The 19036-nt window shown below is 42.1% G+C and overlaps 1 protein-coding gene across 3 annotated transcripts in view; it reads right to left on the minus strand.

Moving 5' to 3' along the window:
- Window positions 1-19036, minus strand: part of Sh3kbp1 (SH3 domain containing kinase binding protein 1) — a 338436-nt gene that overhangs the window by 97256 nt on the left and 222144 nt on the right. For all 3 annotated transcript variants that reach the window (XM_059250548.1, XM_059250547.1, XM_059250549.1), the window contains one exon: window positions 6600-6675. In XM_059250548.1, coding sequence (XP_059106531.1) covers window positions 6600-6675 — 76 coding nt within the window. The remainder of the gene's footprint in view (window positions 1-6599; window positions 6676-19036) is intronic.

A 19036-nucleotide genomic window follows, 5' to 3' on the forward strand; every position in this document is an offset into this window, starting at 1 on the left:
TCTTGAGAACAGAATTATAGCAAATGGATGACCTATCGCTCCAAGGGAGAGAAATAAATAACACACAGGTATATGTCAGTCAAGGCTAAGTTTTATCACTCTACAAGCACTAAATCCCTTTCATTTTCAGAGCTTTTAATACTCTGGGATTGCATGTAGGGGTGGTATTCTATCATGCTCTGAGGACTACAAACTGAGGTAAATAAGACTAGTATCTGACTGTCAGGGAGCTTAGAATAAAGAGGAAGAAATAAAGTATGCACAAATCTATTTCTTGACAAGGTGCGAGCAGGGAGGGGATGAGAGCCACAGTCCGCTTAAAGCATGTGAATGTCAAAAACAGGAAAATAACCTTCAACGTCAGAGACATAGAACCCCGTCGTTCAAGTGGAATTTACACAATGCCAGGGACACTGACCAGAGGAGCAGGACTTGGGGGTTCACAGCCACTTCTCACGCTCAAAGTTGTGTGGGACATCTGCTCCTACAGCCTCTTAGATCCCTTTCCTGGGATCTGAATCTTCAAGTCCTGAGTAGGATGAGGAATCTATCTACTAAATACAAGCTCTGTTAATTCCCATTATCAGGGAAGCTTAAGGCAGCCTGGCCTTGAAGGTTCTCATACTTGAGTGGGCATCAGCCCCAGACATAGGGCTTAAAGAAGCAGATCACTGGACCTGACCCACAGAGAGTCTAACTCCGAGGCAGGCCCTGCAGATTCGTATTTCTGACAAGGCTTCTAGGCTGTGTTCTTGCTGCTACAGGCCCTGAAACACACTATGAGCCTCTCTGTCTAGTGATGTGCATTGGCTAAGATGCAATGCTTGGAAGGAGCCTAGCAACAGCAGGAACAGGGAGGATAGACCAGTGCAGTAGTGGTGCTGTGGCTGGTTGTGCTACATGCTATATTTAGACAAGACCTTCAACGCTGGGTCATAGTTTGAGCATCCAAGGGTAGTGGGAGGGGTCAAATATACACTAGGCTTACTATGAAGTCAATAAATGAGTATCAATTATGCATCAAGGAGCAGGGTGGTTGCAATAGCACCCTAACAGAGCTTACTACAAGTACATTAGTAGTTTAAAACTGGGGCTCTACTGTGTTGTATAAATGTGTCCCATAAAGTCCATGCACTTATCAATTTAATCACTAATGCAATAATGTTGGAAGATTTGTTTGTTTGTTTGTTTGTTTGTTTGTTTGTTTGTTTGTGACAGGGTTTCTCTGTGTAGCTTTGGAGCCTGTCCTGGAACTTGCTCTGTAGACCAGGCTGGCCTCTGCCTCCCGAGTGCTGGAATTAAAGGTGTGCGTCACCACTGCCCAACTGTGAGATTGTTCTTAACGTGAGGTGTTTAAGTAATAAGGACTCTGCTCTCATAAATGGATTCACACTGGTTATAAAAGGGGCTAAAGTTTATGAGTTCAATCTTTTTCCTTTAAAGTGTATATGTGTGCGGTATGTGGGGGATATATGTGTGTGTGCCCATGGACATGCATATGGAAACTAGAATAGGATGCTGGTATTGTCTTCTATTGTCTTGACCTTATTGCCTTGGCACAGGGTCTCTCAACAAGTCATAAGCTCACCATCTTGGGTAGGCAGGCTGGCCAGAGAACTATCTGAACTTTTGCACTCCCAGGACCCTCCTTTCTTCAGTCCCCAACACTGAAGTTAAGGGCATGTGCAGCCATGCCTGCCTTTATATATAGGTTCTGGAGATTTAAACTCAAGTCCTGCCGGGTGGTGGTGCACGCCTTTAATCTTAGCACTTGGGAGGCAGAGGCAGAAGGATCTGTGTGAGTTTAAGGCCAGCTGATCTACAGAGTGAGTTCCAGGATAGCCAGAGCTGTTGTTACACAGAGAAACTCTGTCTCAAAAAAACAAAACCAAATAAATAAATAAATTCAGATCCTCATTCTTGCAAAGCAAGCATTCTTATCCACTAAGCCCTCTTGATAGCCTGATTTGTTTTGTTTGGAAATAGTATCTCATGTAGTTCAGGTTGGCCTCAAACTCATGTGCAGCTGAGGATGACCTTGAACTTCTGATCTTCCTGACTCTACTTCTAGAGTGCTGTGATTGCACAGACGTGCATCACCATGCCATTTTGTGTGCTGCTGGGGATTGAACCCAGGGTCTCGTGCATAGTAGACAAATCCTCTGCCAACTCATATCCCCAACCTCTTATTCTTTCTGGCCCATGTGGTACTTTTCACCATGTTATAAAACAGCTTGAGGGCCCTCATCAGACATGTTTCCTGTATCTTTCATCCCCCAGCCTCCAGAACCATGAGGCAAATAGACCTCTATCATTTATAAACTGTTCAATCTGTGGTATTCTACTATAGCAACAGAATACACACCAAGATAGGCTTTCCAAGGGACACTGGCAATACCTTGAGACATTTTTGATGGCCACAACTGGAGGGTGCTACTGGCATCTAACAAACAGAGGCCAGGGATGCTGCTAAATGCTCTCATGTACATAGAACAGTCCCCACAACAGACAATGATCTGGCCCACATGTAAGTACTGCCTTCGTCTCCATTTCCATTTAGACAGGGAAATGAAACTCCGGAGTGTACAGTACCATGCTTGTCAATTCCAACCCAATAGCTCCCCTTAGGAAGAAGCTGATGGTTCAAGTGCCTTTGATCTTCGACACTGCTGGGAATTTGACTTTCCAATCATGTCACAAGTATTAATTATAACACCTTTTACTCTCATGTCCAAAAAAGAAGCATCACTTCAAAAGAATAAAATGAAACCCGAGAAGCAAAGCCTTTCTGTTCTAGCTCAGGGCAGAGGCCCAGACACTGTTCCTCTCATAGGCAGTTATCTTCTACTCAGACAAAACACTTGGAGATATTGGAGAAAGGCTAGCCATCAGGAAAACAGGAAGCTTTTCCTCTCCAAGAGGACTGAAAGGTCAGTTTTAAACAACTTAAGTAGCTGGGTCCCATCATAGGAAGACCCTCACTTTGAATCTAGAGAGCAGATGTACTGGGGTGCTTCCTAGGAAGAGAGGAAACTTTGGGGAGACTGAGCATGAAGACATCAATGAGTATGAAGGAGACGTGTTTCATATGGGATGTGTCCAAATCCCCAGGTCCAGAATGAGTAAGCTTTGGGTAGAGGAAGTGAGCAAAAACCCCACAATGTCATAAGTCCTTTAAAAAAGTCTCCATTTACTCAACCTCTACTCAGTATGACATAGACAATGAGTCTATGGCACTGTTCTAGGCTGCATCATGGCAAAAATCAAATACAGTATCTGTCCTAAACCTAGAGGGATCAATGATCTAATGATGACAATGAGGTACCATATGTCACTACCATAGACAACAATTTCCAAGAGGCAAGTCAATGATGATAGTGATCTCAGAGGTGGTGCTCATGTCCAGTTACTGAGTGAGGTGTAACAGGGGAAACACAGCCTGTGTCCCACTACCACCTCCAATCATACTTTATTCAGACACCTGATCCGACCTTGTACAAATTCTGTCAGGGAGTTTTATTTTCCAAACCTACTTGCACATATAGAGCAGTGGTTCTCAATCTTCCTGATGCTGCGACCCTTTAATACAGTTCCTCATGCTGTGCTGACTCCAACTGTAAAATTATTTCATTGCTACTTCAGAACTGTAATTTTGCTACTGTTCTGAATCGTGATGTAAATATATGATATACATGATATCTGATATATGACCCCTGTGAAAGGGTCATTCGACACAGGTTGAGAAACACTGAAGCCTTCTGAATCTATAAGGTTGAAGTAACAGTTCAGAAGGATGCTGAAGAGCCCTATCTTTTGGGCCATGTTTCTACCCTATAGAGACTACAAATCTGCATCAACTGTAATAAGAAAAAGGGAGACACCAGATGTGATAAGCTGAAGGCACCTCGGGGCATTTTGTTATGAATATTTAGATAGTTTTCCTCTTGTTATGAAAATTATGGCAATCTGTTCCCCAGCATGAGTTGCTGATGAATTCCAGTATCATAAAAGCCTTTTGTTTGGGGGTGGGGTGGGGAGACTGTTCCCTGCTTAAATAAATCAGGATCACTCAAAAAATCCCAACTCGCATGAGTATTTTTGAGTCATCTTAACTCTGGATCCTGATGTGAGCTGTGGTTTAGTGTGCTGAGGAGACAGCTGGCAGGAAGAAGCAGCCCTCCTCTGTGCTGCTGGGCATCCTTTGCCATGGGTTTCTATTTCAGGCCAGAAGAAAGAAGCACCAAAGCTGCCTGGATAGCAAGCTCCGGGACATTTCCAAAGGCTGCTCAACACTCTGTAACCTTCTACCTGAACACAGACGTGGCCTCAGCATCCAGAAACCAGGAACTGGTCCAAAAGTTGGAGGAATTCTAGCGGCCTAGGCTTCTGCTAAACGGCAATCACGGACGAGCAATTACCCTAACCTTTCTCTTGGCAAGGAAGGCCAGAGGGAGACTGTGTAGAGTACAACTCAGCTGTGAGAATTCTGGTCCTCAGATCCATGGAAAATGCCCAACAGTAAACAGTAAATCCCTCAAGGCCTTGCTGACCCGATGCCCACTGACATATTAACATCGATTCCCAACAGTACCACACACTCTCACAGAACTGTTCACATCTTCCTTTGGTCTCTCTCATCAGACTGCTCAATGCTTTGGAGTGGAAAAACTTTCCACAATGAGTCCTAAGGCTTTCAGGACTGATTGAGAGGATGAAGATGCTGGGAGAAGCCTAAGGCCTTTCCTTTGTCTCGTGTAACACTCTGACTGCATACATAAAGCAGACCATGGGAATAAAGACCAGAGAAATCAAAGCAAGTAATCTGTCTGAGGTCATGTTGGTAGCTAATAACATCTGGTCCTCCTAGGACTCTAAGACCAAATACTCCATTTAGTCTCTGTTAAATCCCTTCTTTGTGAGTAATCAATTCCCTGACCATGATGCTTCCAGAGAGTCAGGTACATGGACATGGCTCACTAATACAGGACTGAAGAAAGCATGGATTAGGGCCAGCATTCTACCACATGCCTAAGGTAGCTGAGCATCTGCAACTGTGTACATCACCTAGGCCAAGGAGCCCATCTTAGGCCCTGTGAACTCAAGTTTCCAGAAAACAAGCCACATATATGCTAAAGGCTCTGCAAAGCTGACCGGTTGTTTCAAATTCTGTTTGTAAAGAGATGGAACAGTGTAGATCTTTGAGAGTCAAAATTATCTTCAGCTATCTTCATTCCTCTTAATAACTATGTACCACCTGCCTCTGTATCAGGTAAATTTCAAAGGTAAAACCTTTGAAAAGTATACTTAGCAGATCACTAGCATCCACAAACCCAAAAGCTAAGAATGTCATCAGAGAACATCTAAAACCTAACCTGCCTACCTGCTGTTCCCACTGAAGTATTGTGTAAAAGCCTTCACTCATGATTTTCATTTGCTCTGTGGGTATAAAAGGGCTCATGTAACTGTTTCTGTATTGGAACAGGTCATGCAGAGCAACCTCAATGCATGTTCCCAGGCCATGGTCACTCATATTTGGCTCAGCAGAGACTATCTCTGTGAGAGCTGTGGTTTTTCTGTCAAGGGCTTCAACACTACTCTTAAAATACACTGTCCAACATGGTCACCAATAGTGAGCACTACGAAATGTGACTGCTACTCTAAACTGAGATACACAATACCCGCAAACCACACATGCCACTGTGAAGACATCACACTGAGAAAAAGTATAGCACATTATTCATGATTTTATAGAGATTACATATTGAAAATGTTATATGTACATATACTGACTTAAATACATTAAAATTAGCTTCCAGTTTTTAATGTGGTCATCAGAAAATTTTAAATTATATACATGTTTCATGTGATAGTTCTATTGGATAGCATCATTCTGAAATGAAACTAATCTCTTCCCATCTACTCACTTAATCCTTCTACAATACTTGAGTCTCTTGCCTGAAGATGCCATAGAAACATCTGAAGACATTACATCATAGATGTGGGGCTGGAGAGATGGCTCAGTGGTTAAGAGTATATGCTGCTCTTCCAGAGGACTAGAGTTCGGGTCCTAGCATACCCACATCAGGTGGCTCAAAAGGACTGTTACTCCAGTTCCCTGAACTCAAACGCCTCTGATCTCTGCAGGCACCTGCACTCATGTGCATCTATCCCCATACAGACACACATGCATACACATAATCAGAAATACAAATGCTCTTAAAAGATGTGTTGAGGAGGCCAGCATAGTGAAAGGAGAGTAATGACGGCTGAGTGACTAGGTGTCTCTACTGGAAGATCCAGGAATCCCTAATGTGCTTTAGTTAGCACACTCCTGGGTCCTCGGGCCACCTAACCTGTACAAATATGGACAAACTCTAGCTTTGCATGTTGCTGCAATGTATGTGCCAGGATCAAACTGCCCACATGAAAAATAGAGGAATTCTGATTAACTTGTCCTTCCAGTCTACTCATGGAGAGCTAAGGAAACACATTCGTGTGTGTGTGGGGGGGGGGGGGGGCACATGCACGCATGCATGTTTTAATAAATACAGGAAAGCTTCAGAAGTATATAAGGATTTCTGGTAATTAAGGAAACTCACTCTTTGTTCTGCTGTCCATTTCTGTTTTTGATGGATCTGGAGCTGACGTAGCTGGAGGTAACTTCTTCCCAATTGTCTGAGGAAGGAATAAGATGATTTACACATCAGGATGACTCTCTTCATTAATCAAAGGAACAAAATCAAAATCACAATGAGAAAATCCCCAGACCTGGTTCTAAAACCCACAGCCACGCGTTGAGATTGCTCTGTGGATTGGCTGCCACATATTGATGGATCTTATGCTCAGTGACAAATAAAGGGACAAGATAGAACAAAAGGGCTTTTTCCTTGAAGGCCCTCGGCGCCTTCTATTCTCTTTCTCTTGATACTTTCACAGGTCTGTTATTATTTTGAATAGAAAAAGGTACAGTTTCCCTCATTTTATGACAAACTGATCAAATATATGGAGGCCCAGTGTCTGGCCCAGCGCAGATGTTCTAAAACACCCCCACAGTGGAAGAATGAAAACAAGTGGGAAGAAATAAAGAGAAGGAATACAGAGATGAGAGCTGGAAGAATGGGTGGAGGAATAGGATGGTGGACAGGCAGGCAGAACCTAGACTGTCCAGAACCACTGGGCCTTACATTAACTCCTTCTTACCATCTAAGATTCCACTTACCTTGTAGGTGTGAGCAAAAATTTCTTGTCCTTTAGAAAGAATATACCTATCTCCTAAAACAAAAGCAAGGAGGGTCTTCAGCTCCATTCCTACTAGGTGATTAGTTCTCCAAGATCTAAAAGGTCCACACCTCAGACCCTATGCACACTGATTAGTTTTGTTTAAAACAACCAAACAAAACAAAACACTTTGAGTCTGCTCTGACTTCCCTTCCCCTTCATTTGAAGCTAATTCTATTATTGTTATTTATGAATCATCCTTAAGAAAAACTGAATACTGTTTCTGCCTAAAGATGCTCCTGAAGCCACAGGCTCCCCAGCAGTTCAGAACCCAAAGCAAACACAGGAACAAAGCAACCCAAAGGTTCCAGAGCTGAGAGCTGTTCCCAGCCTTCCCTCTGTCGTTGGCCCCATAGAAACATGATTAATGCCCAATGAAAAGTGTCCGCTGACATGAGGGAAACGGTTGTCACAACCAAATAGCCAGGTGAATTGACATCCCCAACAGTGAAATCACTGGGAAAAACAAACTCTGTCCCTTGATCATAGGAATAGCAATAAGCTGTGTCATTAAAAACTGGCATGGTTGAATTTTTCTTCAAATGAAACTCATTTCCCATTTTTTTTAATTTGAAAAGGTTCCTCATGTTGCAAATGTTGAAACTAACATTAAATATGAATAAATCATAGAAATAGGAAAAGATAAATCAAATCTTCAGACCTTCATGAATTTTTAAAAATGTTTGTGACAGAAAGCCTTTGCATTTTACACGGTGACATTTTTATTTAGTGCCATAGGCTTTCTATATTGGATAAAAAAAATGAAAACCCCAAATAATATTCCACTCTTCTACCACTAAGTACTCAAACTAATAGTATTTTATGGTTCCAAGGAAACATCAAGGAAGATAAAAAAAAAAAAGTTTGATGTTCTTCTGCTAGAAGGTCAAATTTGATGAAGAAACAGTCTGTGGGTTATACTGAAAAGTCAGGAGGGAACCCGGAAGCTCTGGAAGCATCACTCACTACCGCTCCTGTCCAGCCTGCCAGAAGCAAGCCTGCCAATCTCTTTGCCTCTCCCTTTGGGAGGCAGGGGCTGAAATAAAGCTTTACTCCCCTTAAGACATTAGGGAGAGGCAGACAGAAACAAGGCAAACTTCTGTTACCCTGACAGTGAAAAGAGGCACTCTGGAAACGCAACAACAGCAAGGGGCTGCTGCCCATCTTAGCTTTGATCACTCTCCCAGAATAAATAAGCAAACAAACAAACAAATAAACAATTGCAAAATGGAGACATGAAATGAAAATCTTGGGCTTTAAAGCAGAAATGGCTTCTTCTGGAGAAAGTCTTACAGATTTCAGAACCTTATACTTTCTCCTTTAGTAACCAAAGAAACTGCTGCTTTCATGCCTGACATCCTGATTTACCAGAATGTCCAAGTTACTAGACACCAAGAAAGAGTACTGGTTAAATGCACTTACAGAAAAAAACGGATGCACACTTAGCTTCTCTTCAATGTTTCAGAAATATCCAGTGCACTGGCTTCCATGAGTCCCAGCAATAGGGGTCACAGTGAAGTTCGTATTATGGTCATCTTCTGGGGGATGGTGAACCTTACATCCTTTGCCTTTGTGGACCACAATCAGAAGTCTAGAGGGTAAGCCATGCTCCTCCCCATTCAGTTGGGTCCCATGGGATTCCAGAGATGGAAAGCACTGTGGCCCTTCTCTCTCTGCTAGAAGAAGCTAAACTGGCTAGTTAAATGCCAAAGCCACTTGTCAGCTGGACACATTCCCAGGCCTTGCCCCCAGACCTTCTCAATCAGAAACCCTGGGGACGGTACCCAGCAGTCTCTGAGGGAACACACCCTTCATGGGACTCTGATGCATGCTCAAGCTTGAGAACCACTGACCCCACTGTAGCAGGAATTCTATTAGTGGGAATTAAATGTCCTTTATTGGATTAAAAACTCTGGTTCCTGTTTCTATATCTAGATACAGTATAAAACATCTTCGGATGCCTCTTCCTCTCCCTTTCTACAACATGCTCTGCTCTCTTTCTCTTTTCTCCTGGTTTAAAAACTTAACGTTGCTACTTAAACTATACATGTGCATCTACGTCATATGTAACTGAAGCTCAGCTACAAAGCAGGCCCACGTACACATGCACAAAGGAAATGGGCTCTCGTGCTGCTGGAGGGCAGCAAAGCTTAGGTTTATTCTGGGTTGTGGCCGAGGACTCAGGACCTCCTCTTAAGGCCTCTTTCACAGCAGCAATTTCTCACCCTCCTGAGTGTCATAAGGAAGATGGTGTGTCCAGGACAAGCACAGTGACACACCTGGGGTTGTGCTGCCATGGCACAAGGAAGGCCTAGTTCCTGAGAGATCAGCTAGCAGCCTTATCTCACTGGGTGACTTCAGAAGGAGGACTCTCAAGCTCTGCTCTCTAGCTTGGCCCTACATTTCCTTTTGCCTTCTGTGCAAGTGCCTAAACATTTCCCAGCAAAAGTATCCATGCTGATCTGGTGTGCTTGTGCCCTGACCCAGAAGCCACTACTTGGAATGGCAGTAGATAGGTACATAGAGGAATGAACATACAGAGCTGAATACTCCACAAACAGACCAACACTTTGGCTATGCTTTAAGACTCAGTAATTATCACACTGGTATCACTTTTTGTCTCTCTTACATACTGCCCAAACTCCATTTGAAACCTAATTTAAGGGCTAGAGAGAGAGGTCAGTGATTAAGAGCACCTAACTGCTCTTGCAGAAGACCCAGGTTTAGTTTCGAGCACCTACATCAGGTGGCTGACAAACACCTGTAACTTCAGTTCCAGGGAGGACATCTGCACAAACCTGATGCATATAAATTCATGTAGACATATATGCATAAATAATAATAAATACATTTTTAAAAATAAAACCAGGGCTAAAGAGACGGCTCAGCGGTTAAGAGCATATACTACTCTTGAAGAGGACCCAGATTTGTTTCCCAGCACCCTCTTAGCAGTTCACAACTGTCTGTCACTCCAGTTCCAGGGGGTCTGATGTACTTTTCTGGCCTCCATGGGCATTGCCTGCACATGGTGCACATCCATGCAGACAAAACCCCTATAATGTAAAAAATATAAAAAAGTATTTTAAAATAAAACCTAATTTTAAAAATCAGAAAATCTATTCCTTTGAATATTTAATAATATTAATCCATCTCCCTCTAGTTCTTCCCAAGAGCACCAAACAAATTTTGGTGTGCATACAGGGGCGGGAGGTGGGGCATCTTGTCTACAGTGGGAGTTTCATACACATGTGTTTCTAACTCCACAAGATCCAGCAATACAGCATCAGAACAGATAAGCTCCATATGATTTCAATTAGGAGAGTAAGTAACATTTTCCCTTTTACATGCCAAGTTAAAGACAATCACTGGATTTGAGTCCAGGGAAATCCAGTTCCCAAATGATGAATGTATGTGTTTCTCTTTGTGACTGTGGAATGTGAGTACAGCATCCTGCTCAAATCGCTGGTATAACATCACTCCTCTGCTGGTATAATTCAGTTGCCAACTCCCTGGAGTGTAAAAAGTTTCTAATTACAGAACAATGCTTAAATTCCATCTCTGAAAGTCCCCTTTCCAAAGACCACCACACACAAGTCTTGCAATCCAAAGGCAGCCAGGATCACTGGGGTAGGGGTACAGACTCCCTGCATCCTAACAGTTGGCAGCTGTTCTAGAAGTAGGTGATGGTCTGAGAAACGACATGAAGTCATTACTCATACACTCACACAAAGGCAAACACAAGGGTAAAACCTGAGATCAAAGATAGCTCTTCAGTGTTATACATTATATAACAATAGCATCTGATAGTACCTTTTCTTTTCCTGTCCATTATGGATTCATTAGAGCTTCTTCAATATGAGGCAAGAAAACAGACAAGAAGGCAGGAAGCTGTTGAGCACTGAGACACCAAGTTTGTGGAGCTGGTTCTCAGTATTGTGTTGGGGGGTATCCAAGAGTGCAATATGTTTACCCTTATCCTCCTCATCTCCAGGAGATGGAGAGATACAGGGTACAGAACACAGTGATGGAAGGCAGTACAAAACTGAATCTACATGTAACTGTATCTGCAGCTTTTCAGTTTTTGTCTTCCACCAAAACTCTTATCTTTATTTTCACACAGTCCTTTCACGAACACCTAATGACTCATGGCATTATGAAAAGTCTTCTTGGCGTTCAGTAGAGAGTGGTAGGAACCAAGCATGTCAGAGTCAGAAAAGAACCAATACAAAGAACTATCTTTACAATAGTGTCTTGTGGGCTCCCACTGGAAGACTCTCAGTTGTGTGTGTAACTGCCAATTTGCTTGCATTTGGTGGACCCCACTTCAACTGTATGATACCAACAGAAGATATGCCACAGTAAAACATATCTCGAAGTTCTAAAAATAAAAGGCCCGGCCTAATACATGTAGTTCTAGTCCAGGGTCAGGGTTAGCCTTTGAAATACCTCCTGTGTTATGTCAATTCCAACTTTTTGGGGTACACTCTCTGAAGTCTATCTTTTAAAGTTAACAATGAGCAAAACAAAATGCTAAGAATAATCTTCTGCTGGGCATGGTGGCTTGTGCCTATAAATTTCAGCACTTAAGAAGGCTGAGGCAGGAGGATTATTCAAGGCCAGCTTCAGAAGCACAGCAAAACCCAGCCTCAAATAAGTAAAATAAACACATAAAAGTAAAAGTTCAAAGATAATTAATTTTTAAATTTAATTTTACATATCAGCCACGGATTCCCCTGTCCTCCCTCCTCCCGGCCCCCCCTGCCCTCCCCCCAATCCACCCCCCAATTCCCACCTCCTCCAAGGCAAGGACTCCCCTGGGGATTCAGCTTAGCCTGGTGGATTCAGTTGAGGCAGGTCCAGTCCCCTCCTCCCTTCACCTAGGCTGAGCAAAGTGTCCCAGCATAGGCCCTAGGTTCCAAAAAGCCAGCTCATGCACTAAGGACAGGTCCTGGTCCCACTGCCTGGGGGCCTCCTAAATAGTTCAAGCTAATCAACTGTCTCACTTATCCAGAGAACAGAGAGGGAGAACAAGGAAAGAGATACCATGATAAATGAAAACCCCATGGGAATAGAAAGAAGCAAAGTGCTAGAGAGGTCCCCAGAAATCCACAGAGATACCTCCACAATAGACTACTGGCAATGGTCGAGAGAAAGCCCAAACTGACCTACTCTGGTGATTGAATGATTGAATGGCTGAACACCCTAACTGTCGTGATAGAACTCTCATCCAGTGACTGATGGAAGCAGATGCAGAGATTCATGGCCAAGCCCCAGGTGGAGCTCTAGGAGTCCAATCAGCAAGAGAAAGAGGAGGGATTACATGAGCAAGAGATATTGAGACCATGATTGGAAAAAGCACAGGCACAAATAGCCAAACTAGCAGAAACACATGAACTATGAACCAATAGCTGAGGAGCCCCCATGGAACTGGATAATTACATTTTTTCAGATTATGAAATTGAGCTGAAGACTTAAGAGTTATTTAGATGACTTTCATTTACCTGAGTTGTCTTGGAAATTTAGAATCCAAAGTCACTGAAGCTCTTTGCCTAACCACGGCTGAATCCTTGTCTGATTCATGGTTGCGTTAGAGGCACTTGTCAATTCTAAAACATTTGGCAGTTTAAGTATCTTTGTTTCAGAAGTTGAGCAGGACCTAGATGTTCAGTATTTTCTTATCCTCACAAAATTTGAGGTTAGTAGTGGTTGCCGGGTAAAGCAGGGAGCTTGGGCTATCATCCACTCCCCATTAAATCTAGCACAAGCCTCTTGACATCAAGGACAAAGAGAGAAGATGTCCTCTTTGACAAATCAGAGGACCCCACTACCTCAGTCATTGCCATACATCAATATTTCCCAGCCTGGTCACTGGTGACAGCACACAGCCTCTCTCTCTCTCTCTCTCTCTCTCTCTCTCTCTCTCTCTCTCTCTCTCTCTCTCTCACACACACACACACACACACACACACACTCACTCACTCACTCACTCACTCACACTCTCTTACTTCATTCTGAAATAATCTTCAGAAGTGTGTTCCCCTACAATGCTCTACTAACCAATCAAGTAACCACCAAAACACTTAATCCCTAACTTGGTACATTTGGAAAACACTGAATACTGCTTAAGTTCTATAGTTACTATTGAACTCTATCTTTAAGTTTGTTTCAGGGTATTGTAATCTTCCCTGAGCATAGAACATCTTTTGACAGCCAGTGAGACACCACAAGAATGAACAGTCTATAGAATAAGTAGGTGAACACCATCCCTTTCCTAAGTTGTCTTAATTATCATCTCTATGTCCTAGGATCATGACTTGGAACTCACCTCCAATGACCCTTTCACACCTTCCAGTGGATCCAGCAACAAAGTTCTTATTGCATATTCCTCCCTTCCTCTTTGACTCTGCTCTAGAGCTTTTTACATTCTCAGGGATTACTTTAATCATTTTTCAGACAAGGATCCTGCCCCGACTCAATCGTCTTTATAGATCTGTCATAAGACAATTTTCAAGCACCCTCTACACTCTCTTAACACACCTGCATCGAAGCAACCAGAACACGTACTGCTACTTCATTACTTACTGCTCATGCAAATCTCCTATGCTGTCCAGTGTTATGTCAACTTGACACATAAACTAGAGTCATCTGAGAGGAGGGAACCTCAATTCAGAAGATGGCTCCATAAGATCCAGCTATAAGGCATTTTCTTAACTAGTGATCAATGGGGGAGGACCCAGCCCGTGGTGGGTGGTGCCATACCTAGGCTGGTGGTCCTGGGTTCTATAACAATGCAGGCTGAGCAAGCCATGAGGAACAAGCCAGTAAGCACAACCCCTCCATGGCTTCTGCATCACTTCTGCCTCCAGGTCCCTGCCCTGTTTGAGTTTCTGTCCTGACTTCCTCCAATTATGGACTATGATCTAGAAGTGTAAGCCAAATAAACCCTTTCCTCTCCCAACTTGCTTTTTGGTCATGGTGTTTCCACAGCAATAGAAACCCTAACTAAGACATCCCCAAAGAAGAAATTTAAAGATTTACTTCTAATTCTTACATCTTGCTATACCTCCTCACAGTTCATATATTCTCTTAGCCTCTCAAAACTAATAGCAAACACTCTTTAAATACAGCATGACCTCTTGACTCAACTTAGATTCTTCCAGCAGGGTTTCCAGATTTCCCCTTTTAATATGCTCATAAAAAACTTTAGTATCTATCATTCTACTACATATTTTATGTTTATGTCTGCTTATATGTATATAAGTACATATATACATGTATATGAATACTCATATTCCTATATCGAGTATTGATATATAGAGTATTGCACATAAATAGAGAGAGAATTAGTTGTTTGTGTGAAGAGTTTGAGCCACATTCTGCTGTTTATCATTGACTCTATTTCCTGCCAGGATCTAATCTGGCTCATCTGTTTGTTTATTGAACACCTCTAAAAGCATGCCTTAAAAAGGCAAAAAGGGCCATACAACAGTAACAGGAAGGGTGATGACTGCCTCTTCGTAAAATAAAAATAATTTTTAGAGAGTTCAGTGATGCTTCCACCCATGCTTAAGTGCTCAATGAGATGCAGAATGTAATTCAGACAATATTAAAATCAGAGACATCGGCTCTCCAAACCCTTGACAATATATGAAAATACTGTTTGTATTTTACTCTCACTATTCCCTAGAGAGGAACCTGCATGCCAGCTTGTTAAAGAATCATCTCATTCACAGAAGATGAGCAAGTCAAAGTGAATGTCCATTCCACGTACCACTTTTACAAAATTCAACCTGCCATTATATTTCAGGAGACTATTTTTGCTGTTATAACAGATAAAGAAAATTTATAAACACTCCTTCTACCAGAAGAATGGCTTCTTATCTTTTGATTAACAATACCTTCATTTTACATGTATCTAGAGAATTTAGGAAGAGACTGGGTAGGTAAGGGAGAGAAAAGGATGGTAAGGCACCTGTGAATGGTATGTGTTTGGTTTGTTATGCTTTAACATTAAACTTGAACCAAGCCCCAATGTTCCCATGAAGCAGTTATATGAAATTAATTTGCACATAAAGATCCATTCCAGTTCTGTGCATTTCTTTATATAATCACAGCACAGTCCAGGCTATTGCCCTCACCAACCTCAGTATACCTGGGCATATCTCACTGGTTAAGATTCAACTAAAGTCCAGCAAATAATGTATTAGCTTTAACCAAAGTTTTCTACGGACATAAATCCCACACTTACTCATGATATTTTGACATGTAAGACATAACTTGAGGCAAAGCTACCTTTTTATTCAGTTTTCTTTTTTTCAACCTTTTCATTTTATTCAAAGTTGAAAAGACAAAACAACAATTCCAAAGAATGCAGTATTTATATGTTGGGCCGAGGAGATAACCATTAATAAGTGTGAGGAAAATCAAAGAAACCCAGCAATGTGCAAAATGAGAACATTATGAAAGCAAATATTTTCATTTCCCTCAACAGGAACAATTCACATAAAAGACAGGCTGGAAACCACACCACAGTGACAGAGCTAATAATTTGGGAACTAACAGAGGATCTTACACTGTGTATAGTCTTTTTTTGTGATATTTCTAGGAGTATACATTGTTACCTTAGTAGGCAATATCAGCATCATCATGTTGATAAGAATTTCTTCCCAGCTGCACACACCCATGCATCTATTCCTCAGCCATCTGGCTTTTGTAGACATTGTATAATCAACCTCAGCCTCAGATACAATGCTTATGGAACTCCTTGGACATGGGCTGGCCCTACCTGTGGCTGCCTGTGAAACACAGCTCTGTATTACAGTGTCATTTGGGTCAGCTGAGTGCTTCCTGTTCACCTCTCCTCTACTCCACACTCAGGTTCCCCAGAGTCTGTTGTTGGGAGCTTTCTCTTGTTGGGAGCTTCCTATGTTGGTGGCTGAATGAATTGTTGGACATTTACTGATTATTTGTTAATTCTGTCCTTCTGTGAACAAAATCAGATAGATCACTTTTTCTGTGACTTCTCCCCTTTGCTGAAACTGTCCTGCTCAGATGTCTCCATTAATGGAATCACCCCCTCTATCTCTTCTGGCTCCATCATTGTGGTCACAGTGTTCATCATAGCTGTCTCCTACACCTACATCCTCATCACCATCCTGAAGATGCGCTCCACTGAGGGCCGCCACAAGGCCTTCTCCACCTGCACATCCCACCTCACTGCAGTCACTCTCTACTATGGGACCATCACCTTCATTTATGGGATGCCCAAGTCCAATTACTCTACTGAACAGAACAAGGTGCTGTCTCTATTCTACACAGTGGTCATCCCTATGCTGAACCCACTTATCTACAGTCTGAGGAACAGAGATGTGAAGGATGCTCCGAGGAAGGCAGCTGTTGGGAGTATATTCATAGAGCCTCTTCTTTTAATTCAAGAAATTTGTGATGATTTCCTTTAGTCATGTTACACTTAGGATCCATCAAATGATGCTTAACTGATTGCTTGCTATTAAATTCTGTTTCTTTGCACTAACTCTTACCTTTATATAATCTTCTTTTAAACACTAAAATGAATACTTGCCTCAGTGGTGCATTCTATGCTGGCTACTGCATGTGCAAACATGCAAGGCTCAGTCAGAGTCCTGGATCATCAGTGAGTTCTGGATTAGCAGCAGGGTCAGACTCATTAGATAAGCATCATAGTCCACAGGGATAAACAGTACAATAAATGCTCATACCGAAGAGGAAAAATAGTTGTTAGCCAATCTACATGAGCAAATAAGCGTCAAAGACAGCAGCAATGAGGTTTGTGCTAAATTCAGAAAGATGGGCAGGAGTTGGCCTAAGAATGTAGTAGAAAGGGTGTTCTAGTTGACGAAAGGCAAGGAAGTAAGGCAAGAATGAATGCAGGAGCTGGGTGCAGTGGGTACACTCAAGAGACTGAGGCAAGAAAATCACTTGAGTCATGAGCAGATGGTCACAGTGTGATGTGGGTGGAGGCAGAGAGTAGCTTAGGCCCCCAAGCCAGCAAGGTAAGTTACAGCCACTATTACAGTACTTTGTGACTTATCCCCAAGACATCTGGTCACCAGGAAACGTAAAGAGAGGTGTGATGATCCAATTTGGGATACGACTGACTGACGAGAGATGAAGAAGAAACAAAAGGCTAAACTAAAGCGACAGTGAGGAAGCTGCCTGTGTCCTGCAGTTAAAGCAGTGAAACTGGGCCTGCCTAGTCACGGCTCACAACCGCTACGGGCACAAAGCAGTGACGGTAACCTGGTTTGAATATGACAGAAACACGTCGGATTTTGTTTTGCTCTTGAGTCTACATGTATGCATACCACATACTTAGTGAGTGCCAACCACGTGCAAAAAGACGACAGTAAGTTCACTCTCTAAGGAGTTAGTCACAGAGACAGGTCCCTGGGCTCAGGACCTAATGGAAAGGGTCAAAGAAGACATGTTTCTCTGTGCTCTGCTGCTAGTGCGGAAACGTAGTGGCAAAATAATAGGTTTTGTAATAGCTTTGAACATTTAGCTTCCTGTGAAAACACCAGTCAATCTCCCATTTGAAAACTAAAACATTATATATATATATATATATATATATATATATATATATATATATATATATATATATATATGAGAGAGGCTCCTGAAACATATAAAAACACAACCATTTTCACCTGACAAATTTAAAGTAAATTGTTTAATCGAGTTAGTCTCCTAAAAATTCTTTGCCTAGAATGAATTTCCAGAGAAAGCTCTTCAGAGCATGGAAGGAAAATAAAGCAGCTTAAGTCCGAAGCAGGTCCCACCTGGAGCTGTGATTTATCACATTGTTTTCAAGTGAACCACAATCTTAAAAAAATCTTAGAGCACATAATGGAGTACTATTCAGCCTTAAAAAGACAAGACTGACACCATAACATCAATGATCTGGTGAGCATTATACTAGGTGAATGAAGCCAGTCATAAAAAAGAAACCCAAGGAGTGGGGCATGGACAAAGAAACTTCTCTGCATCTGTGGATTCTGTGTCCATAGACACAATTACTCCAGAGTTAAAATCCTTGGAAAGATATTACCTCCATGTTACATCATCAGATATTTTTCTTGTTATCATTTCCCAAACAATACAGTATAACAACTATTTATATTTTCTATACGAGATGAACATCATAGGCTTTTATATCCATTGGTGGGAGCACCTATAAACAACCCCCATAAATATCAAAGGATGACTGTATTGTAGAATTCCATTTACTCTGTAGTGCTAGGAATTGAACCCAGAGCTTCGTGCTTTCTAGGCAAGTGCTTTAACATTGAACTACAAGCCCAGCTACACATCCATTTATATGAGGTATCTATGCTACTATGTATAGCCTCAGTCGTTAGTGAAATACTCCTCTAAAAGATAACCTGCTGACTCCATTCACCAAATCTGACTAGTGCCAAAGTCGTTCTAGCCTTAATATTGTAAGTCATTCTTTATTTTCATCAACAGCTCCACAGATTTCTAATGAATAACACTCCTTTTGAATAATCATATGGGCTCCCCTAACTTACAGGGCAGAGAAAATACATCCCAAGTTATTTAAGGACTGAGGAGATAGCTCAGTCCATAAAGCATTTGTTGTGTAAGCAGGAAGCCCAGAGTGTGACCCTCCGAGACCACATAGAAAGCCAGATAGGGTTGTGCACACTTGTAATCCCAGCATTGAGGAGGCAGAAACTAAAGGATCTCCTAAGGCTCA

This window comes from Peromyscus eremicus, chromosome X, assembly GCF_949786415.1.
Source record: "Peromyscus eremicus chromosome X, PerEre_H2_v1, whole genome shotgun sequence".
NCBI lineage: Eukaryota > Metazoa > Chordata > Mammalia > Rodentia > Cricetidae > Peromyscus > Peromyscus eremicus.